This window comes from Vombatus ursinus, unplaced genomic scaffold, assembly GCF_900497805.2.
Source record: "Vombatus ursinus unplaced genomic scaffold, bare-nosed wombat genome assembly UNPS02014821.1, whole genome shotgun sequence".
NCBI lineage: Eukaryota > Metazoa > Chordata > Mammalia > Diprotodontia > Vombatidae > Vombatus > Vombatus ursinus.
The window spans coordinates 938,112-963,290 of record NW_020954599.1 but is presented as its reverse complement, the minus strand read 5'-3'; the positions used below and the strand labels follow the sequence as shown (position 1 = coordinate 963,290).

At 37.6% G+C, this 25,179-nt stretch overlaps 1 protein-coding gene across 4 annotated transcripts in view; it reads left to right on the top strand.

Moving 5' to 3' along the window:
- The window catches only part of RAP1GDS1 (Rap1 GTPase-GDP dissociation stimulator 1), a 214,008-nt gene that overhangs the window by 97,904 nt on the left and 90,925 nt on the right, over positions 1-25,179 (top strand). For all 4 annotated transcript variants that reach the window (XM_027837596.1, XM_027837595.1, XM_027837594.1 and 1 more), the window contains exons 3-4: positions 10,010-10,132; positions 16,267-16,392. In XM_027837596.1, the coding sequence (XP_027693397.1) occupies positions 10,010-10,132; positions 16,267-16,392 (249 nt within the window). The remainder of the gene's footprint in view (positions 1-10,009; positions 10,133-16,266; positions 16,393-25,179) is intronic.

Here is a 25,179-nt window from a genome sequence, read left to right as displayed (position 1 = left end):
CCTTCCTTCCTTCCTTCCTTCCTTCCTTCCTTCCTTCCTTCCTTCCTTCCATTTCTCTCCCTCCTTTTCTCCTTCCCTGTCCCTCCCCTTTCTCTACTTCTCTTTCTCTCTCCTTTTTCTTCTCCCTCTCCCTTTCCCTTCCCTGAACAGTCCCCTATTCTTATTCAAAAGGGATCCTTTGGGAAATCAGAGGAGAAGCAGTAGCTGCCTGATTTCATGATGTTTGCTGCTGTGGTCCCCAGCTGATTTGCCAAATTAGAGCACATTTCAAATTAAAAGTATGTGGTTTGGGAGCAGAGCAGGGAGACCTCAGTTTGAATGGCTAGACTGAAAGTAAAGTCTTGTTTCTTTGCCTAAATTGCGTTTCTGTTTCAACCCCACAAATTATCTGGGCATAAAATAGCATTTTAAGAGGACATCTGTGAGGAATGTTCACATATTCTAGATCCCACTGCATAGTTTTGGCGTAAACCTTGACTGTTATCCACTCACCCTACTAAGCCAATAATACCCTAAGTACTTGTTCAGATACCCACTGTTAGGGGTTTTATTTCTAAATCTGCAATATCATCTTTTTCAAAACTGCTTTCTCTGGTTTTCATAGGATTTGGGTTGTTTTGAGGTGGTCAGGATTCTTAAAGCAGTGACTTGCCCTTAAAGTTAATTCTTCAAAAACGGATGGCCTAGTGCTTAGAGTTGGAGATCTGTGGAGTTAGAAATTTGAGTGGGTGGAAAAGGCAGAAGAAGGGAAAGTTGAAGGGGCAGAGAAAAGCTTTATCCATCTGCAAATATAGCAAAGTCTGTTCTTTGGGAAATGTTTTATAATAAAGACAGGGTGAGTATGGACATACACTGTGGCTCTTAAAGCTGGGTAAAACTAGTGAAAGCCAGGAGAGTTGTTGGGAGGGAGCCCGGAGCCGTAGAAAGAACCCAGCCTTTCAATCAGAAGGCGTGTTGTTTCAATCCAGCTTGACCATTTGCCATTGTGACCTTGGGCAAGGCACCTAACTTATCTGAGCCTCAGCTTGCCCCTCTGTAAAATGGGATGACAGATTTACACTACATACTTGACAAAGCTTTGTTTGTTTTAGAAGATGCAATGAGATAATGTGTATGAAAGTACTTTATAACTACAAAGTGATCTGAAAATATAAATTCATAATTACCTTCACCCTATTAGTAATAAGTCCACAATAGAAACATCTGGTCATTTGCATATACACGAATTGATATAAAGCAGCTGTGGATAGCAGCCTACCCATGGAGTGAATACTGTGGTTTCGTAGAGTCATCATAATTGGAAGGCCCTTAGGGGTCATCTAATGCAAATACTTGGTCTCAGAGTCAGTAGCCTCATTTTATACCTGTACTTAGAAAAATTGAGGAGAATGTTAAGTCCTTAGCCGCATTTATCATAGGATCATAGGTTCAGAGCTTGAAGGGACCTTAGAAGCAGGCCATCAAGTCCAACACCCTCGTGTTACAAATGAGGAAACTGAGGCACAGTGAGGTTAGGTGACTCACCTACCAGTGTTTGAGGCAGGATTTGAACTCAGAGCTTCCTGACTCTGAAGCCTAGCATTCAGTCCACTTAGCTGCCTCAAAGAGACTTTTAAGATAGTTACTCCATGGAAGTTAGCATTAGTTTATCTGTCTTTTTTCTGTGTGTGCGCCAGGGTATGTTTGCATCTCTCTGAGTATCTGTCCCTCTTCTTCTCTGCTTCTAGATACATCTGTTTCGCTTTATCCACCTTTAACCTTGTCTCTGTCGCTCTCTGATCTTATCTTTAGGTCTCTTCTAATTTTACCTTCTCTTCCTTATCCTTTCTCTTGCTTTACTTTAACTGCTTTTAATTACTGATTTGTTTAAACGAATTTTATATTCTCTTTTCATGATTTGAAAGTGAACCCTTGCATTTTATATATTTACATTCCTGTACATGAATACATGTTACCGCCCTGCTAAAAATCATCAGTGGGAGTGACGTAGAGCCAATGGGCAGAGTCATAGGAAGTAGTGCAGTGTACTGCCCTCCACAAAATAAATCCCTCTTAAAAAATCTAGAAACTTCACCAGACTGAATCCCGATGGGGAGATCCAGAAAAAGTCACAGTGAGTCATTTGTCCAGCCCAGCTCAGCGTAGGGAAACAGATAGAGAGGTCTTTGGACATCGGGAATGGGTTGGGCCAAGTACTCACCACATTCCAAGTACTCCAAGCACAGGAGAGGCTGTGCACCAGGGCAGGAAGAGGTCCTGGTCCCATACTGGGACACCACCAGACCTATACCAGGACCCTGTGATGGGGACAGCTGCATACTGGCAATTTTGTTAGCCACTACCCAGTTGCAGGGCACAGATCCAGGGAAGGATGCAAACCGTGGCTTCTCTTAGTGGGGAGATCCTGAGTAGTATACTAAGAAAGGAGGAAATTCAGAAACCAGTAGCAGGAGTGGTGTGCTGCAGACCTCAGGTGTAGAGCAGGTCTCGTCTCCAGCGTCTAGCTCAGCCTGCAGGAGGATAACCAGCGCAGGAATCCCAGACCAAAGAGGAGCCTACAATTCTGATACTCTGAGCCAACAGAGCTTTCCAGCTGACTGAAGGGTTGAGTCTACCAGCAGCCCACTCTTAACTCATACAAAAACCAGCTCAAGGACTCGTAGAACTCAGACCAGGGAGACAGCAGTCAGATTTTGCCCTTTGGGACCATTGAAAGCTTATTGATCTCCAGCCCATCCCTGAGATCCTGGCATAATCCAACACTCAGTACCCCAGGAAAGCAGCAACGTGACCAGGACTTTCTCCCCAACAGTGCTGCAGAGCCCAGCTCTAATATCTGAGGACAGGAAGTAGGCTGGAAGAATGAGCAAACAGCAACAGCAACAAAAGTCCCACCATAAAGTGATATTATGGTACCCGGGAAGCTCAAGGCACAAACCCAGAAGAGAATAACTCCAAAGCAAGTGAAGTCTCGGAAAAAAAACACAGCTTGGGCAAAAGTCCAACTAGACATTCTGGAGGAGATGAAAACCAGATTTTGAAAAAAGAGATCAAAATATTTTTATAAATGAAATGAGAGTGCTTGAGGAAAAAATTGGAAAGAAATGGAAGCTATGGAAGAAGAACTAGAAAGAAAATTGGCAGCTTGGCATAAGAGGTACAAAACCTTGCCCAAGCAATAAAGTGCTATATACATACTAGCTATTGTTATGATTATCACTATTATTTTTGTTGTTGCTGATATTTTTTCATCTTCCACAATTTTTAATGTATGGAAAATTTCTTCAGTTACCAGGCTAAATAATTCTTACTTCTTTTTTTGAAATACATAGACTGCCCATGAAATTCCACTTTTGTTTTTAACCTGTTCTTTAGTTATCATCAAAATAAGATGTGGGGGCAGCTATAGTGGATAGAGCACCAGCCCTGGAGTCAGGAGGACCTGAGTTCAAATCCAGCCTCAGATACTTGACACTTACTAGCTGTGTGACCCTGGGCAAATCACTTAATCCCATTGCCTAGCCAAAATTAAATACATACATACATACATACATACATACATACATAAATAAATAAATAAGATGTGCATGGGTGACTTTCAGTAAGCTGCTCCCCTTCACACATGCTCCATTGTCCCAGTGTCATCTTTGATCCCTTGTACTGGTGCTACCTGCCTTCCCATTGTTAATAGGTAGCATGAGCCAGGCTTTCAGGATCCTACTTCATCTTGTCGAGAGGATCAGACAACGGAAATCTTTTCTACAAGCAAATGTAGTTAATTCTGTTCAGCTTCCTGCCAGTAAACACAAATTCTTAGATCTTAGGTGTTATGTTCCCAGAGAAAGAATGAAATAAAGAAAAGTTGGAGCATCTTTGTTGAAGGCATGTGCTCAGGTGAGTCTGTGCAGAATGACGTGAGCCACGGCAGAACAGTCTACGCAATAACAACCACATTGTAAAGAGAGCTCTGAAAGGCTTAGGGACAGTGACCAGCCGGGTTTGAGAGGATCGAGACTGAAGCATTCGACCCCACTCCTGACAGAAGAGTGAAGTACTCAGAATCAGAATCAGAACTGTGGTTTTGGGACATAGCCAATTTGGGTGTTTGTTTTACTTGACTGTGCATATTTGTTACAAGGGTTTTGATTTTATTTTCCACCATGAGAAGAGACAGAGGGAGAAAATCGATTTTTGTTCATTGGAAAAAACTTTTCTTTAATGAACGAAAACTTATGAAAGTACTATTCATTACAGGTCACACTATCCAGTCAGTGTGTGATTTCATGATGAAGAATTAAAGAATCTGTTTCAAAATCTTATGAACACAATGCTAAATCATGTAAAACAAGTTGTTGCCACAGAAGGAGGACATATTGTGAATTAAAGTTTTGTAAAGATGCCTAACATCTATTGTACAATTAATCAATTTAATTAATTTTTTTAAAAGCTTGTGCTTTCTCATTTCCCAATAAAAGTGATCAAAGGCTGTGAACAGGCAGTTCACAAAAGAAAAGGAAACTATCAACGTCTATGTGAAAAAAATGCTTCACGTCACTAATAACAGGTGAAATACAAATTTAAACTACTCTGATACTCCATCTCACAACATTTCAACTAGCAAAGGTGACAGACAAGGGGAGTGATGGCCACAGTTGGAGGGACTGTGGGATGACTGGGGCCCCTGGGCCCTGTTGGTAGGGCTATGGATTCCATGTGTCTGTTCTGGAAAGCCCCTTGAGACTGTGCCCCAAAGGACACTAGACCGGGCATAACCGTGTTTAACCAGCAATCCTGCTCTAGCCCTGTACCCCAAAAACAGATTAGTTAACGTAAAAAGGAAAGGACCTGTATGTACAAAAGTATTTATAGCACTTTTTTTTTTAAAGCAACAAAGAACTGGAAACAAAAGGAGTATTGATCAGTAGGGGGTGGGGACGGGTTATAAGATAGAGTCATGAAGAGGGATATTAATACCAAGAAAAAAAGAGAAAGAAGACTGTCAATGAAGCATTTTTAAAAATATGCTGAATAGAGTAGAAAGAGACAGATGAGTAGGGCAGTTTTGAAACTACTGCATTAAAAAATCAAGTAGTTTGTAACAGAGATTCATGATTCATATAGAGTTCACTTTCTGTTTTCTTCAATGTAGAAATGATCATGTTTGATGTCAAGTTCATAATAAAAAATATTAAGTATGTGCTCTCTTTAATGTGTACACAAAAGGCATCTTTGTGTGCAGTCCCTTGAGCTTAAATGGGCAACTGATTCGCAGGCACAGCACCAAGTGTGGGAGTCATGTAAATAGATTTACTGATTTTAGCATTTACAGTTTCAGAAATCCCATAGGGATAATAGATATAGGGGCAAGATCCAACCCTTTAGTCTAGCTTTCTCATTTTACAGATGGCAAAGCAGACTCAAAAAGGTTGGGTGATTTACCCAATTTCAAATAGGTCATAAGTTGACAAAGCTTGATGACTCCAAAGTTATTACTTTTTCCCCTGTACCACACTGCCTAACTTCACCTGTGTGAAAAAGGAACTGAATTAAGGAAATAGTTTAGGTTTTATTAATGCCTTTTGTTTTACATCACACTAATTTCTGGACAGTCAGTGGGATGTAATGGGTAGAAAACTTCACTTGAAGATAGAAAGACCCGGGCTTGAAGTACTGCCTCTGACTCATGCTGGCCGTGGGACTCAGGACAAATCACTTCGTATCTTGTTGCCCAAGTCTGTTCTCTAAGACTGTAAATTGCAGAGCAAGTAGAGATTTTCATTGTTAGATAGAAGTTGCTTTATATCAGCTTATCAATTAAGGCATGTGCTATATAAATTAAGTCTGATATCCCAAAATTCTGTCTCCTTTTCACACTGTCAAAACCGGGAACCTTCTCTTATACCAAAGGAAAAGAGTTAAGCAACATCAACCAACATCACTACCACAGCTGACCGTGGTTGAACACCTCTCCAGCAAAGCGGAGTGAGTGCAGAAATTAGAAATATCACTGAATATTTTCTGAAAGTAGAAGAAAAGGGTGTTATTAATGGATTATTCATGTTAGAGAGGTAAAGATGTTATCTCTGCTTTTTCATACTGAGAAACTGTGTTTTGTTTTGTTTTGTTTTTTAATTTTAGAAGTAGCTTTTATTTTAAAAAAGTAACAAATATGAAATCCTTGGAATTGATGAAAGATAGCTATTAATATAATTTCCTAATACTCAGATAAATAGCAGCAAGTAGAGTTTACGTAGTCATCACCTCTCTGTAGACAGGATTGGTGAAATAATCAATTTTGGCTTTAGAGCATCTAATGCCTGAGCTTAGACCTTGACTGTTGCCGAAGCTGTTGGTCATTTTCCCTACTATTTCTCTGGGATTCACTTTCTTTCCTTTTAATTGATCACAAGCCACCATCCAAAGGCCAGTTCTCTAACTAAAGATTTCTGTGTTGTAAAATCAATTGGCATACTTATTGGAAGCAACCAAAAAATATAACCACATAGTATAATTTGAGCTGCATTTTAAAGCAATCTTGTGTAAATATCTGTCTCATTTCCTTATTTGTCCTGGAAATGTCAACATTAAGTTTAGATTCTGTTATTCTCCTTTGTTTTCATGGCATAGTAAAACGAGTACTCAATTTCAAGCCAGAGAAACCAGTTTCAAATCTCAGCTTTTCAAATTCTTACCTCCTGTGTGACTTTTGGACAAGTCACTTAAGTGAGCTTCAGTTTCCTTCTCTTTCAAAGGAATGGGTTGGCCTAGTTCAGAGGTCCCTTACCTGGGGTCTGGAAACTTGTGTTTTTAATATTTTTGTATTTCCATATAATTGGCTTGCTTTGTAATCCTACGTGTTTTATTTTATGCCTTTGAAGACATTGTTTTGAGAAGGGGTGCATAGTTTTTTTTACCAGACAGTCAAAGGGATTCTGTGACACAAAGAAAGTAAGAGCTCCTAGACTAGATAATTACTGAGGTTTCTCCCAACTCTGAATCTGTGGTCATCTGTTGTTTGATTTGCACGTCACGTGTTTCCCACAATTCTACTCACTGAGTACGTCAGTTGCCAATTTGTTAAGAAAGGAAGGTGAGGAGGTGGCATGGACAGAATTTAGTTGAGGGAAGGGAGTAAAATAAAACAAATGTTACATTAATCAAACTGACATTTATCTTATTGCAGTTCTGAGCAAGACAGGGTTTCAGATGAACATAGCCAGTATTTATATCTATATCCATATGAGTACGTATGTATGCATGTGTATATATATTATATATATGTGTGTGTGTGTGTGTGTGTGTGTACATACACACACATACATATATAGCTTAAGATTTACAAAGCGCTTTACAAATATTGCATTTTCTCCTAGGAGTTAGATGCTGTTATTATCCCTGCTTTACAGATGAGGAAACTAAGCAGCTAGTAAGTACTGTCTGAGGTCACATTTGAACTCGGATCTTCCTAATTCCAAGTCTAGCTCTACTCTGCTGTTACTTAGTTGCCAAATGAAATTTGCACTCAGTGTTGCTGATATATGTAATTTGCTAATGGACTAATAATATTGATTCACAATGCCATTCACTGCTTTTACCTCTATATCTCACTGCCTTTAGCTGGAAGGAATCCTAGAGATCATAGGATCATGAATTTTGAGTTGAAAGAGACTTTAGAAGGCACCTAGTCCAACTACTTCTTAAGAAGGATTTATCCTGAATGTGGGACATTAACCTTTTTTGTTACCTTAATTCCTAGCTGTGGTGTTAAAACACCAGGTGCTTCTCCCTTGGATGATCTATCAGTTCGCAAGCATTTGTTTGTTTGTTTGTTTGTTTGAATTTATTTTTAATTTTCAGCAATCACTTCCATAAGCTTTTGAGTTTTAAATTTTCTCCCCCTCGCTCCCCAACTGCCTCCTCAAGACGGCATACAATCTGATATAGACTCTACATATACATACCTATTAAGCATATTTTCATATTACTCATATTGTAAAGAAGAATTAGAACCAATAGGAGGAACTACAAGAAAGAAGAAACAAAACAAAACAGAAGAAAAAAAAGGGCAAATAGTATGCATTGATCTGTATTCAAACTCCATAGTTCTTTCCCTGGATGTGGATAGCATTTTTCATCATGAGTCTTTTGGAGATGTTTTAGATCCTTGCATTGCTGAGAAGGACTAAGTCTATCAACGTTAGTCATCACACAGTTCTCCTGGTTCTGCTCATTTCACTCAGCATCAGGCCATACAAGTCTTTCCAGGTTTTTCTGAAGTCCACCTGCTTCTCATTTCTTATAGTACAATAGTATACCATTATGTTCATATTCCACAACTTGTTCAGCCATTCTCCAATTGATGGGCATCCCCTCAATTTCCAATTCTTTGCCACCACAGAAAGAGCTGCTATAAATATTTTTGTACATGTGGATCCTTTTACCATTTGTATGATCTCTTTGAGTTACAGCCCTGGAAGTGGTATCGCTGGGTCAAAGGGGATGCACATTTTTATAGCCCTTTGGGCATAGTTCCAAATTGCCCTCCATGATGGTTGGATCATTTCACAACTCTACCACCAATGCATTAGTGTTCCAATTTTCCCATATCTTCTCCAACATTTATCATTTTCCTGTTTTATTATGTTGGCCAATCTGATAGGTGTGATGTGGTGCCTCAGAGTTGTTTTGATTTGCATTTCTCTAATCAATAGTGATTTAGAGCATTTTTTCATATGTCTGTAGATAGCTTAAATTTCTTTATCTGAGAACTGCCTGTTCATATCCTTTGACCACTTATCAGTTGGGGAATGACTTGTATTCTTATAAACTTGACTTAGTTCTCTATATATTTTAGAAATGAGGCCCTTATCAGAGACACTGGTTGTTAAAATTCTTTCCCAGTTTTCTGCTTCCCTTCTGATCTTGGTTGCATTGGCTTTGTGCAAAAACTTTCCAATTTAATGTAGTCAAAATTATCCATTTTGCATTTCATAATGTTCTGTAACTCTTGTTTGGTCATAAATTCTTCTGTTCTCCATAAATCTGATAGGTAAATTATTCCTCCACAAGCATTTGTTAAGCACTGACTATGTGCTAAGCACTATGCTAAGCACTAGAGATACAAAGAAAGACAGAAATACAGTCCCTGCTCTCAAGGAGCTCATACTGTAAGGGGAAATTATCATGCAAAAAGAGAAAAAGAAGGAGAAAGGAAGAAGGGAAGAGATGTGAAAGTAAGTGTGTGTGTGTGTGTGTGTGTGCGCGCGTGTGTGTGTGTTCCCAAACGTTACAAACAGGGTGTTCTGCTGCTTGCTACTTCACCGCCTCCTTTGTGGTTTTGAGTGAATTGTACACGTGTCCTCACAGTTATATTTGGTCATGGTCTCATGAAATAACTCTCATTCCTATAAAGTGACCCAGGGTGAGACTATCACTCATAATTGCCATTTGTTTCCAGAGAGGCTGCCACTCAATTATAGGGGAGCAGAGTTACCCAAAGTGGGGCATACCATTATAGTTGTAAGCATTCCAGGAAAACACTCAGCTATGAGTAAAAAAAGGCTAGAGTTACATTGGAAAGTAAGTTTGGCTTAGGAACGATGCATTCATAAAGAATGCTTTGATTTTTTGCTATAAATACTCAAAATGATTTCTTATTCATCTTCTGGTGCATATGTCACAACTGTTATCCCTGAAAGTGATTTGGTGTAAACATATAAATCAGGATACACACGGAATATATTTCTCTTTTGTAACAAGACAGAGGATAGGTTTTGAACTTGGCCCAGGTTTTTTTTGGAGAATCTTCATGTTCTGTTCATCTCAATAAACATTTATGAAACACCTACTATGTGTCAGGCACTGTGCTAAGCACTGAGGATACAAAGAAGAAAGTCATGTGGTTTATATTTTCTCTATATTTTTCTACGCATCCTCTTTTAATGACGGTTATAAAAGTTAACGTTGCAGGTTATTGCCATTGAAACTCTTTGTCTGGTGTATTTTTCAGATATGGAGACAAGTGAAAAACTCCAAGGAAGTGGGATCCTTCAGTTGTTTGCCAGTCTGTTGACGCCCCACTCACCCTGCACAGCCAAAGTAGCGAACATCATAGCAGAAGTAGCCAAAAATGGTGAGGTTTCCTTCACGAACTTTTCTGCTGGAACATCTTCAGTTTTGCACCTCACTTGTCAGTATGCTTTATTTATGTTTTATTTTTATAGAGTAGACAGTTTTTCCATCTGTCACTCACTCTATCTCCTTATCTTGTCTCTCTGTTGAGTCCTTTTTTTTCATACAGTTGTTTAGAATGGCTATACTTATGTAGTCATTCCATTCATATTATTTCTCATTCACTAATTCATTTCCATGAAGCATTATTTGAGAGTTTTGTCACTTTTTGATGAATTTCTATGACTTTATTTTTAAAAAAGATCTTTTACCAAAGGATCATTTGAATTCTTCACTGAAATACTCTTTCAAACAAAGACTTATTTCTCAAATCAGATTCTAGATTGCTCAGCAACTAAGTAAATTGCCAGTTTGGTTTTCCCAGTTTGGTTTATTCTGCTGATCCTGTAACTCTTCTTTATGTAACTGAGATATACATCCTACCTCTCTGTTCCTGCCAAATATAGAAAATACAGTTTAATACAGATCTAAAGACTACCCCAAAGAAATAATTTAATACTTAATCTAGCCCATGCTTATGGGTTGGACCTGTAATAGGACTCTTTTTTGGAATGGTCACATTGAGGCAGAATGATTGACCTAAACTATTTATTTAATCAACTTGATTGGTTTTCATGGTCAGTATGCAGAATTCATTAATGGGATAAAGCATAATGGAAGAATTGACGTCAAGAATGTGATACTTTTGATGAACCTGAATGTTTCAGGGTCTATAATTACCTTCAGAAAACCTAACTTAATAAGTTGCATTGAATAAAGCACTGTAAAACAAAGAGTAGACTTTATGGCTTTATTTGACAGCCAGTCAACAAGCATTTAGCGCCTACTGTGTGGTAGGCAACTTGCTTGTCTGTAGGAATACAAGAACAAAAATGAAACAGCCTCTTCCTTCAGGGAGCTTACATTCCATGGCAGATTACATGGTGAAATAGTATGTGCATCCATTGTATTTCTAATCTGACTGCACCAGTTTCTAATAGTGTTTTCACTATGTCCCTAAATCTTTTCAGGATATTTATCAATAATTTTTCATACTTCCAAAGGTTCTCCTATAATAAGCCATGGTTTATTTCATTACTAGTAGCTGAAAGTTGGCTAACCTCGGGTAAATGTTAGTCTCAAGTTACATTATTTTGCTGGTATTATTTTGATATAGTGGTGAATGCCTGTAAATCCAGGTTGGTCCTAAAAGTTCATAAGACTGTTGGTGGGTTGAAAGTATTTGGGAGCCCCAAGAGGTGATTGGAGCAGCTCTGGAGGTATTTGGGATTACTTCAGAGGAGGGAAGATGCCCCTAGAACTGACCTAGGTCTAGTAAGGCTTCCTGGTCCTGCCTTAAATATTTTTGCTGAATCTCCTGAACCATACTGAAGACCTTAATGATGTCCTCAAACCCTAAATATTTTTTAGCTCAAGTTGTAGCCATTTTATGAGTGGCATCATATTGCAGGTGAAGGAAGTGAAGCTACAAAGGTTATGATTTGCCCAAATGACAGTTTGTCATTAGCAGGCTAGGGATTAGGACAGATGGTTCTTATGCTTAGTGCTTAGTTTTTTATTCCTTCATGTCATATTTATGATTTAGACCTCCAGATAGCTAAGTGAGAGGCCAAAGAATATAAAATTAGTTTGTCCTTCATGCTTTTACAACACATGTATTTCAGGGAAGAGCAATGAAACGATAGACTTTTTAAAGGGAAGGTTTTGATTTTTGTCTAAGAAATGGTCATTCTCCTGTGTCCTCACTTAATCAAACGAAGGCTCTTTTATTTAATCTCAAGGCTAAGAACATAACATTTTCATCATATCTTTGGTGCTAGAGGCTTCTCTGCTGGAGCAGAGAACATTTATCTTTTGAAAACATTGAAGATTTTATCATGCGTAGTCTTAATCAAACTGACCTCTACTGGAAGGACTAGGATAACTTCAAATATTTATTACTTTATCATTGAATTACTTGAAGGCTGATCTATATTAGAAGCTAGTGATGACTTTCTAGACAGAACTATCTTTAAGAACTATAATGACCCAATAGAGAATGCTGTTGTGTGTTTGTGATGACTACTCTGCCCTCTCCTGGTTCTCCTCCTTCCTTCTCAGTCACCTTTGCTGGTCATACTCACTAACCATCAGTGTCCCCCAAGACTGCCCAGGGCCCTCTTCTCCCTGTTTCACTTGATGATCTCATTAGTTCCCTTGTGTTCACTTATCATCATTATGAAGGTGATTCTCAGATCTCTTCTGAGGTCCAGCCTCACATCACAGACTGCCTCCTTGATATCTCACATTAGATGCCGTGCAGACATCTCAAACTCACCATATCCAAAATAGAACTCATTGTCTTCCCTGCCCCACTAAACCCTCCCCTCTTTCAAACTGTTTCCAGGGCATTACCCTACTCTCTGTCACCCATACTTGCAACCTTGGTATCCTCCATTACTCCCTTCTTGTACTCATTGCACATGTCCAAACTCCTGGTAAGTCTGATTCTTTCTGCCTTCACAGCATTTCTAGAATACAGTTCCATCTTTCTACTCACAGAGATGCTACCCTGGTCTGGGCTCTGGTCGCCTCAAGTCTGGACCACTGCTTTTGCCTTCTGGTTGGTCTCCCAGCCTCAGAATATAACCCATATCCACTCAGGTGCCGGGGAGATCTTCCTAAAGCTCAGGTCTGACCATGTCACTCCCTGCTCAGTAAACTCCAGTGGCTCTTCCTTTCCTCCAGGACCAAATATAAACTCCTACATTTGTTTTTTAAAGCCCTTCACAACCTTTTCCCCCTTCTTGTCTTTCCAGTCTTTTTATATTGTACACCCCTCCGTGTACTCTGTGATCCAACAGCAGCTGCCTTTTTGCCATTTCTCATACGTGGCCCTCCATTTCCCAACTCTGTGCCTTTTCCCTGGCTGTCACCCATGCCTGGAATGCTCTCCCTCCTCCCCTCTGCCTCCTGGATTCCTTCGAGACTCAGCTCCAATCCCGTCGTAGGAAACCTTTTTTGGTGCTCAGTTCCCCCCTGATGCACGTGCGCGTGCGCGCGCACACACACACACACACACACACACACACAGAGTCTGTCTCTCTCTGTCTCTCCTAGTGCCTTCCTTCTGAAATTACCTTCCATCCACCCTGTATACATCTTCTTTGTACACAGTTGTTTCACATTGTTTCCCCCTTTAGGCTTTGAGCTCCCTGAGGGCACTAACCATGTTTTCTTTTTTGCTTTTCTTTTAATCTCTGGTACCTGGCACATAGTAAGTGCTCAATAAATGCTTATTGACTGACTTTTACTAGAAAATTTTCAATTAAAGATTTAAGGTGACCAAGAAGGACACTAAAGTATGAGTAAATCATTTCTTCTTATCCAACTAAAGATGTTAGAGAATTGCAAGATGGCATTATAGCTATAATCAGTCTTGCAGAACCCCCTCCAAAATGTAGGCACTTAATGTGCAGCTAGCAGTGATTGTGCTTTTTAGACAACTACCAGAAGCACAGAGCAAGGCCATTAATGAATTTTATGTGGAAATGGGAGAGGAGATATGTTTATAAGTTGTAAGATTATATATTTATGGTCATATAGTTAATTATAGAATGATTTATAATAATACTAATTCACATACAATGATAAAGCATTATAAATTTTCCATTGTGTCATGGAAGTTACTCTGGGTTCTCCAAGTCCACACCAGTGAATGATGACTTTGCCTAGACTATTATTGTTGAGGACACTAGTCATTCAAGTTTTCAGCCTTGGTATCATCCTTGACTCTTCACCTTCACTCACCCTATATATCCATTTGTAGCCAAATCTTGTCGTTTCTTTTTCTGTGGCATCCCACAGTTATATCCCCCTCTTCTTACACTGCCACCACCTTAGTTCCAACCCTCATCACCTCTCACCTTGATTATTGCATTAGTTTTCTAATTGGTCTCCTTCCCTACCCTCTTCAGTCCATAGTCCATACAGCCAGCAAAGTGATTTTCCTCAAGCATAGATCTGATCATGTTATTCATCTCCTCAGTAATTCCATTGACTCCCTATTATCTCTAGAATCAACTGTAAACTCCTCTATCTGTCATTTAAGGAACCTTCCAATCATCTTATACCTTACTCCTCTCTATATGCTCCACATTCCAGCCACGTAGGCCTACTTTCTGTTACGCACATACAAAGCTCTCCTATCTCTGTGCCTTTGCACTCACTGTCTGCAATGCCTGTGACAATGTCCATCCTCACTTCCACCTCCTGGAATCCCTGTTTCTTTCAAGACTTCTGCATGAAGCCTTTCCTAATCCTCTTTGCTATTAGTGCCCTCCCTCCCCAAATTACCTTGTATTAACTTTACATATGTTCTTCATGTTTATCACTTTCTTTACATCCCCATGCTTAGCACAATACCTGTCACATAGTTGACACTGAATAAATGTTTATTGATTGATGGAAGTCATGGTGAGAATATGAAGAGGTTTAGGAAGAATGAGGCACAAGGAGAAATGGAAGAACAGGAGGTTATGGGCAGAAAAAGGAAGTGGAATCCTCAGTCCCGAGAGTAGATCAGGAGTATAACTATCTCTAAGTACAGTTGAATTACAGTGAAAATGTAGGCTGTGGGACTTGAGGAGCCTAGTGAGGTCCTCAGGGAAACATCATCATGTGTACTGAAGTCCTCAAATATAAGGGGATGCAATGGAGGGGAAGGGAGAGGAAAACCAAGTCAAGTGTTGTAAGTTCTTGGAGAAAGGAAAAAATGCCTTGGGAGCCACCAGCATCCAGATAGCGTGATATATCTGTATCTGTCCCATTACTTTTCATATGAGGAACCTGAGGCCCAGCAAAGATGAGTGACTTTCCCAAGATCCAGCAGCTAATGATAAAGCTGAAACTCAAATCCACACCGAGTAACTCTTAGTCTAATGCCCTTTCCATTACATCATGCTGCATCTCAATCCGTTGTCATAACTATGCATATACATGTATATACATACATATATAAATATACATACGTATACACACGCGTGCACACACACACACACACACACTCAGAAAGAAGTTGATGGAGAGTGAAGGTGAAAAGGTCCTGCTTTTTTTTTTTTTTTTTTTTTTTTTTTAAAGCTAGGTGGATAGAGCCCACCATGGACTGCAACCTCCTGTTCCCTGACTCCACACTTCCATGTCAGGACTTTGTACCCCTCTGTCCTAATAATGGATTACTGAAGTACTCCTTCCTCCCTTTTTCCCATCCTGCCCCCAAGAGCAGATGTTTAGGAGGACATGTTTGTTGTTAGAATGAAGCTGTCCACCATGAAAAATTATAAAACGTTGAAGATGGAAGTGTCATTTCTGTTAGCTGTTTGCCTGAGAGTTGAAGAATGAAGGGCAGTAATCTAGCAGTGCTAAAGGAAATTATTTGAATAGCATGAAAAAGTTCATTGGCTGGCCTTCTCCTACACTCGTGTAATGTTCTAAGTTTGAGAACAAAGATGGTAGATTATATGTGAACTTTCATAGCAGCATTTGCAAAGAGTAGGGGGCTAGGTGATAGTCCCCCATCATAAGTATTAAGAAGTACTTTAAAAATGGCTTACTGGAGTAACTTTTTATTGACTTGTCATTTTGCTTTCTTAAAAACACGTGTATAATAAGGGAGACAGCTTGATGGCTTAGTATACGTCTGCAGTACTGTTGAATAATTTGCAACTGGTTTAATGCTTTGAATTTTTATTTAATTTCCAAGGTCATAGAATGAATGTTGCCAACATTCCTCTCACTTATGCTGTAGATGTTACTCCCAATGCATACTTAATCATTATTTGGGAATTTTAAATTAACTGCAGTGAAAAATCCATTAAGACCCTCTTGGTTCTGGTGAATCAGTCAGCAACAGAAAAACGTGGCAACAGTCTTCTTTATGTAAATGTTTTATAGGGTGTTTGTTGGAGTGAGAATGGGGTAATTTTTGTGTAGAAACATAATCTGCAGTGCTTTAATCACTGGAAGCCACACTTCCTAAGGGAGGTGACTTATGTGAATTGAAAATTCTTCCATTTTAATTCTTGTCATCATTTGCAGAGTTTATGCGGCTCCCGTGTGTGGAGGCTGGCTTGATCCCCCCATTGGTGCAGCTGCTGAACTGCAAAGACCAGGAAGTACTACTTCAGACGGGCCGAGCCCTTGGAAACATATGCTACGATAGCCGTAAGTGTTGAGGTAGCCGCAGCGTTCTTGGAAAATCTGGGCAGAGTATTGTGAATTCCTGATCAATTTCATCTTTGGGGTTGACTCATCTTGTCATTGAATTTAATTTTAGGCTGACCGAGACACACTTGTATCAATGTGAGCCATCATAACTACTTGTTAGTAATCAAATTGTGGGGGAAGTTTGACCATTTTCTTCTACGAAAAGTTACAGGAAATTTCTTTTTGCCTTATGACTGTAGACGATATTTTCAGAGGATAGTGAATCTGTTTTTAGGGAATTTGCTGTACATAGGTTTAAATTATAAACTCACCCTCCTTATATCTTGGTTAGATTTTTACCCAAAGCGTTTATGTATTATTAGGAATGCTTACACAGTTTGTAAATCCATCCATTTAAAATAGAAATATTTTTAAAACATCATTATTAGAAAACTTTGATTTGACCCACAGTGTTTACAGGAATTGTAACCATATTTATTGGGTTTTTTTTTTTCATTCCTATCACCTCCTGTTCTCTTTGTTCCTAAGCTAAGAGAATAGACACATCCTTTCGTATTAATCATATTTCTGCAACTAAATCTATGAAAACCTAATACAGAGAGAAAAGCACAAGGTACTCCATATTTGTTATAACAAGACTTTTCCTAATTTTCTTTAGCTCCTGATTTCTTTTGAACCTTCTGCATTAGCCCAGGCAAAGTTTATGCGGCTCCCTTAAAGAGTTTCTTGGAAACTTAAAGAGTTTGGTGGAAATTTTAGTTCCACTTACTTGATCAGGATAGACCCAGAGTGAAACTTCACATATGAATGATAACTTGCATTTATGCAGGGTGTCCCAAAAGTCTTGGTGCAACTTTAAGCTTTAGCTCTCTATACTTTAAGACTTAAAATGTGCTTTGCACACATTATCTAATAGGATCTGTACAAAAGCTCGATGTGGTAAGTACTATAGGTGTTGGGTGGAGAATTTGTGGTTTAGAGAGTTTATCTTACTTGCCCGTGGCCACAGAGGTGGGGTTCACACCCTAACCTCTCCTCTTCTAAGTCCAACACTCTCTGCTTCTACTTTTCCCCGTTTGAGCACCTGTCTCTAGTTTCTTCTCACGTGTCATCTTAGCCCCAAAGAAGGGATACGTTTAGAAATCTGTGGTTACCCACAGAGAAAATGAGGTCACAGATATCTCTCTGGCGTAAAATGTAGATAAAAAGTAGAATATTAGCTTCACCTATAATATGTTTGAAGCACTGCTGAGAGCCCCCCACCAGAGTTCACCTTCTTGTGTACTGTAGTCTGAAACAGTCTATTACTACTGATTATCTCAATATTTTAACTTGAAATTTTTACGTTATACTCCTACCTTTATTCCCTCCCCCATCCCAATGGCTATTTTTGGAATTTTGTGGCATCTCTTTCTGCCCAAACATCCTCTTCTCTCCCCTTTCTCCTCCACCCCCCACCCCATTTATATACTCTCAGCTTCATTTAAAAGTATAGAATTTTATCATTATCATTTCCTTCCTTCTATTTAGCAGTGTTTGTATAGTGTCCTCTTGCTATAGAATATCATTGACTAAGTGGGAACTTCATGCCCATTTTGTGAACTGAACTCATTCTCATTTTTATTTTACATAATTACTTTTCAAGGTAATATATTAAAACATATTCTCACCAGGGGAAAATATACTTTTCTAGTTAATGTGCAGAGAGTATTGAGCACATTGTCATCTAAATTCATTACACTCACGTCTGTGATCAGGAAATGAGGCTACAAAAAGGGATCCTTGCATTTTGTTCTGTATAATTATTCTCACATTTTCTGTCTATTGAAAGATTTATTTGAGAAGAACTTTATGAGTTATGTGTGTTCTTTCTTCCACACTTAATAGACGTATATAAAATACAAGATATACATACTCACTTGATCATCTGTTGTCACATGTTGCTGTGATTTTGTCTGATTTCCTCCAAGGAATGTCATGAAATTAGGGCAATAAATGTCAAATTAATAAGATTAGCATTCTTGATTAAACTGGAATCCATTACTGCCACATTTATCATATCTATGCTAACCATTTTAGTAGCCATTTATATTGTAGCTCTAAATGTAGATGCAGACTATAGTATCGAGTTAAATTATTTTAATCTTTATAAACGTTTGTACTCAATTTATCACAATATTCAGAAAACAATGATACATAAATTTTATTGATGGCAAATTAATGAAATCTAGTGCATGTTGTATATACAGGGTGTCCCAAAGGTTTTAGTGCACTTTTAAGCTTAAATTTGTACTTTTTTTTTTTAATTTTAACCTAACTTAGGGAGGCAGAAATAATAGCACTTAAAAAAAAAAAGAATCAGTATTAAAAAGCAGTGACACGCTATAGCAAAAAAAAAAAAAAAAAAGACATGCAACTTACGTATATAAGTCCTGTGATACTATTTGTTCTATTTCCTTTCTTTTTTTCCTTTGAAATTGAATTTGGCTGTGATTGCTAGAAATTCCTGCAGAATGATAACTGATTTGCATTATAAGGAAAAGTTATAAAAGTCTGTAGAATAATTTTTGCTCATATTTAAATTTACCTGAGATAATTTCAGACTATTTTCAGTGGCAGAATATTTATAGTAGTGAAGACTTTTAATAGGAACTCCTTCTCCTCCCCATTGAACAGTTTTTAAAAAGAAAACTCTCATAATAAATATACATAATTCAGCAAAAAAAAAATCCTGTATTGGCCATGTCCAGAAATGTATGCCTCCTTGTCTGTTTTAAATGTCACCTCTCTGATAAGAGCTGATTGGAGTCATTTTTTCCCTTAGACTTCTGGACTGGAGGTTTATCATTGCATTGATCAGAGTTCTAAAGTCTTTCGGAAGGGATTTTCTCTATAATGTCTTTGTCATTGCTTGAATTGTTCGCCTTGCTCTGCTCAAAACACTCTGCATCACTTCATAAAGGTCTTGCTGCTTTCCTCTGAAACTGTCCATTTGTTGTTTCTTGTGGCTTAGTATTCCATTTTATTCATATACCGTAATTTGGTTAGCCATTCCAATAAGTGTGCACCCCTTTAATTTTAATTTTAAGTTTTCTGCTACTCCGAAAAGAGCTGCTATGAACGTTTTTGTTCCTGTGGGTCTTATTCCTTGTTTTTTGATCTGTTCGGGAGTGTAAGCCTAATAGTGGTATAGCTGAGTCAAAAAGTAACTTTGGGAGCATAGTTCCAGATTTGATGCTTTAGTCTTTAAAGGAATATAGAAAAGCTTCAATTTTAGGGACTGGACGTGTAACTGAAAAATAATTTTTCCCAAGTGAAATTTTGAAAAAAATCATGTATTTGTGTGTTCTCCCCCCCCCCCCACCCCAGACTTACCTATGTTTTCTTAATCACCATAGAGTAAAGAAAGGATGGAAACAGAAGACACTGAGCAAGTCAGGGCTTGGGGATAGTCATTTATTTAAGAAATATACGTATTTGGTAAATTTTATGTAATAAAAACTAACATCTCTGCCAGCGTATTTCAGTCAGCATGACATATTTGAAGGGGGAAAATTATCAACTGTACAAAGAATTATACTCTCTGGAAAACCTATAGGCATATGAGACTTTAGTGTTAACGACTTTAGCAGTGCCCAAATAGATCCTCTTACTAAGGAAAAGACATCTATCTGTCTTATATAATGCTAACATCTGGGCAGCCGACTGGGCTTATTGCTGTATGTGGGATATAATGAATATTCGTTACTGATAAGCTTTTACAGTTCTACCCCCCTCTCTTGCATGTACAGTAAAGATGAAGAAAGGAAGTGCTGCTTAGGAGCGTCTTTTATTTAAATGCTTTTCTTCCAGAAAGTCTCCAAGGCTGTTTAGCATTGTGGAATTTTGTGTGGAAGAGTCTAAATAGATTTCTTAAATAGACATTGTTTGCTGAATGGATTTTCTGCTGAAAAGTTTTTGCTTATTCTCTGAGCAGAGGAGAAGGGAACGTTCTCTTCTTAAAATAGGAGAGAAGTGGATGATACTTCAGGATGTTTTCAAAGTTTTGTAGTTTGAAAGAAAGGAAATCTCAGAATCAGATGAGGCCCTTTGGCTTATTAATTATCACTCCTGTTCACAGAGATGGAAAGGAATCTGGGATTCCATTCTGATTCATTTAAAGTCTTCTTTATGATGTTCCTTGCAGTGATTGGATGATTTTGTTTATAAGTAGGATTCAGTTCAAACAGGTCACATCTGCTGCCTTCATCCCTAAATGACTCTATCTAATGGACCTTGAGAAAGGTCCAGTCCAAATGGGTAGTTGGTTAAGGAAAAGGGAAATTTAATCATTAATAATCGGGAACTGTATTTCCCAAATATATTGAGAAAAGTAAGAAAAATCACACCCCCAGTTAAGTCTCTACAGTGTTCACATTTGGAGTGCTGATTCAAGAAAATGGAGGAGAGACTAAAAGAAAATGATTAGGTGGGATTAAAATTCCCCATTCTTTTATCCCTTCTTCAGGGAAAGAGTAAATGAAATTAATAAATGTTACAAAGTAAACAAATAGGCCTCTTCAGAGAAGATAAGTTCTCTTTTACTATGTTAGATATTACTATAATTAGTAATTCAAATTATATACATATATAAACTCAAACATTTTATAGAGCTCACATAGAATAGTTACCCCCACTTAGAATGAAGTTGCATTTCTACTCAAGGGATGAGTTAATTCATTTTTAGCAGTTTTAAAGTTAAATAACTTCAATTCAATATTTAGAGCAAGAAAATGGTAAGACTTCCATATGCTGGTAATTGTTCCCCAAGATAGCCATCGATTTTATGTGTTAATGGAAAGGGTTCATGGAATTGTTCATGAACCAGGGAATTGCCATCAGACTCCGCTCCTAGAATAGCTAAGCCTGAAGAGGTCTGCATATGCATCAGTATTCTGAGATAAAATATTTACCTTATAAACAGTAGCCTAAATAGCTAAGCCATTTTCACGTGAAAAGTGGCCAGGCGATTATGCATTAGTGAAATACATTCGATAGTTATGTAAGTTACTTAAGAACCAAGATGCTTTGCTTTTATTTTTGTGCAGCAGTTACATTCAGTAGGGAAGAATTTATGTCAGAAGTCTTAAAGAAATATTTCTTTCAGGGATATGAATTAGATAAAGTATTTTGTTCATCAGGCTGTTAAAAATTTCTACAAAGTTATATATTTACCAGTGATTCTCACAGTATTAATTGATTAATTTTATACATGTTTTTGTTTTGATATAACAATTGCCTCCCAATTAACCTGATGCATCATTGTAATTTCCCTTTAACAAATTAGCAAAAATGTTTAATCTAACGGTTGGAACATTTCATTTACCATAAATTGTGTTTAAACATCAGTCATCTGGAACCATTGTTGGCTCTCATTGAATTCTGTTGTCTGTTAGTGTTATCTTCATTTATGTTATTGTAGTCATTGTGGGTATGTATTCTTCTTCTGGTTACGCCTTTTTTCTTCTACATCAGTTTCTAGGAGCCTTCCTATGGCAAGTCTACAAGCCTTAGCCAGTTCCCAAGTATTTGATTGTGTCGTATAGTTTTAAAATGAATTTTTATTTTTTTCCTCCTAGTTTTTGTTGATAAGATAGAAATCTGATGATTTTTATGGATTTATTTTGTATACTGCCACTTAATGAGGCTATTAATCATCTTAATTAGTTTCTTCATTGATTCTCTAGGGTTTTCTAAGTAAATCATCATATTATCTGCATAGAATACTTTTGCCTCATCTTTACCAGAGTTTATTCTCTTAATTTCTTTTTTTGTCTTAATTGCTTTAACTCGCATGTCATATCTGTTTTTTCTAAATATTGTGGAAAGGCAATGATTATCTTATTTTGTAAAAAGCAACGTCTGTCTCTAGTGGCATAATGATATTTGGAAGGGGTGTTTTTTATGTGATTAGCAATGTTCGTTGCTTTCCTAATGTTGAACCATCCTTGCATCTCTGATATAAACCCAACTTGGCCATAATGATTTGGGAGCTGTATTGTTGTTTCTTTGCTAAAATTGTATTTGAATTTTTGCATCAATATTCATTAGTGACATTAGTCACTAGTCTTTTTCAGGTTGATTCCATTGATTTGTTTGCTATGGCTATATTTATTGATAAAAAGAGTTTGGGGAGTTTAGTAACAGGAACGTTGTAGCATAGGAGTTAATTTCTCTTTAAATTTTTGATAGAATTTACACATAAATCAATTTACATTTCTGAGACTAGATTGTTTAGGATCCTGGTTTCATGTTTTGTTAATTTGGGGATTATTTATTTTCATAGCTATGCATTTTCTTTATATTCTGAGTTTTGCTAGGTGTGGTAGTGCATACCTCTATTCCTAGCTACCAAGGAGACTAAGACTGGTGGATCTCTTTAGCTTGGGAGTTCTAAGGGGCAGTGGGTCATGATAATCAGATGTCCACACTAAATTTAGCATTTAATATGGTAAGTACCCCAGTAGTGTGAAACCACCAGATTGCTTAAAGTGGGATTAGCTAGCCCAGATCAGAAATGGACTAGGTAAAAACTCAGGTGCCAGTCAGTGCTGATATGAGGGGCACCTCTATTTCCAAGATTGGAAGACTTAATCTGTAAGAAGAAAAAGAAAAGAAAGAAAATATTCTCAGTTTTATTGGCAAGTAATTGGACACAATAATTTATAATACTTTTATTTATTTATCTTTATTTATTCTGATTTAATTTTTTTTTATTTAGGCAATCTAGTTTTCCTTTCACTTTTTTTTAAACTCGATTGGCTGTTTATCAATTTTTGTCTTTCTAAAAATAGTTCTTTATCAATTCAGTAATTTTTGTTTTTTCTTTTTCCTTATTTCCCATTTAATTTTAAATATTTCTTTTGTGCTTTTTAAGGCTTATGGATTTGATTTTTAAAATTTTAAACATTACATTATTAATTTGTTGATAATCTTTTTCCTATTTTATTAGTATGTGTTTTCACAGATACAAATTTTCCTTTGATTATTACTAGCTGCATCTTATAAATTTTGTTATACTGTTTTGCTATTATAATTTTTAATGCAATCATTTATTGTATTGTTCTTTGACCCACTCATTATTTAGGATGCTATTAGTCTTTTTTTAGGTGTGTATCTTTAGTTCATTTTTCCTTTATTGAGTACAGCTTTTACTGTTTTATAGCATGTAAAAGAGATACTTGATATTTTTTCCTTTCTATATTTACTAATGGATTTTTATGCATATAGTTTTAGTGCTACAAAATAAACATATTCTTTAATATTACCTTTCTCTAGTTTTATTTGAGAGATAACTCTGCAATTGTCACACCTGTCTTCACTCATATTGTAATACCTTTTGTGACCTGTTCCCTTTCCCAACCAGCCATCTGGATGCTTCAGCTGTAGTTACTGGGGCTGCCTGCAAAGTTTGCAGTTGGAGCTCTGGAGTGTTTACATATGTCAACTTAATGGGAGAAGGAGGGAATTATAGAATGGTGTTACCCAATTAGTTTCTCTTGCTCTCCATAAGTGGTAAATCTACTCCTCTCTTTTTCATGAAATCTGCTGTTTTAGAAAGATTTTTCCATTATTATTTACTCTCTAGTCTTTTAACAGGCCTTTTTAGGAGCTCTAAGTAACAGAAAGGGTAGAAGGTGGGCAGCAGTAAGCTCCTCTCAGATCCTCCACTTAAAAGGCTCCCAGGGCAACTGTCTCATCATTTCCCATGTAGCCACACTCTCCTAGACTTCATCATGTCCCCCATTGATTACCTTTCTTCTCTTTTCAGTTTCTTTCTCTCTTTCTCTCTCTCTTTCTCCCTTTGTTTCTCTTTCTTTCTTTCTCTCTTTCTTTCTTTTTTTCTTTTCTTTCTTCCTTCCTTTCTCTTTCTTTTTCTTTCCTTCTCTCCTTCTTTCCTTTTCTCCTTCTTTCCTTCTTTCCCTCTCTCCTTCTTTCCTTCTCTCCTTCTTTCCTTCTCTCCTTCTCTCCTTTTTTCCTCCTCTCCTCTCCTCTCCCCTCCCCTCCCCTCCCCTCCTCTCCTCTCTTCCCCCATCAGATTGTGAGTTCTTAAAGGGCAGGTCTTTCTTTAAATGCCTAGTACTTGACACAGTGCCTGGTAGATGCTTATGGCATCTGGCATGTGGCAGACTGGAAGAATAATAGCCTCATAGACAATAATAAAGAACTTAGGAAGAGGGGAGGGTTTAGAAATACGATGAGTTCAGTTTTGTCCATGTTGAGTTAAAGACCTTTCTGAGACATCCAGCTTGAAATATCTAGTAGGCAAATGGTGATTGTGGACTGAAGCACAGAGGAAAGCCTGGGACTGCATATATAACTCTCTGAGCCATCTGATGATAGGTCAACCATGGAAATGATAAGATTATCAGACAACCCTCAGTCTTAGCAAAGTAGTAAGTTTATCTGCAGAGTGAATAAAATGAAGTTGGCATGAAAGGGTGTTTGGTTTTAAGAAGTGTCCAGAAATGCAGACTAGCCATGGTAGAAGATTCAGTGTTAAGTCCAGTGATGATAAAGAGGATTGTTAAGTAGTGGTGAGGGCTCAGTTGAGTTGAGTTGAGTTAGCTTGAATTTGTAGGATACCCATTTGTTAATTCAATAATTATTTATTAAAACCTACTATAAACTTAGCCTATAGTAAGAGGTGCTGAAAGTAATGCAAAAGAAATCATAAACATTATTCCTGACCCTGAAGGAGCTTATGGTGTAGTTTCACTCTTCTGAAGCATCCAACTCCAAATT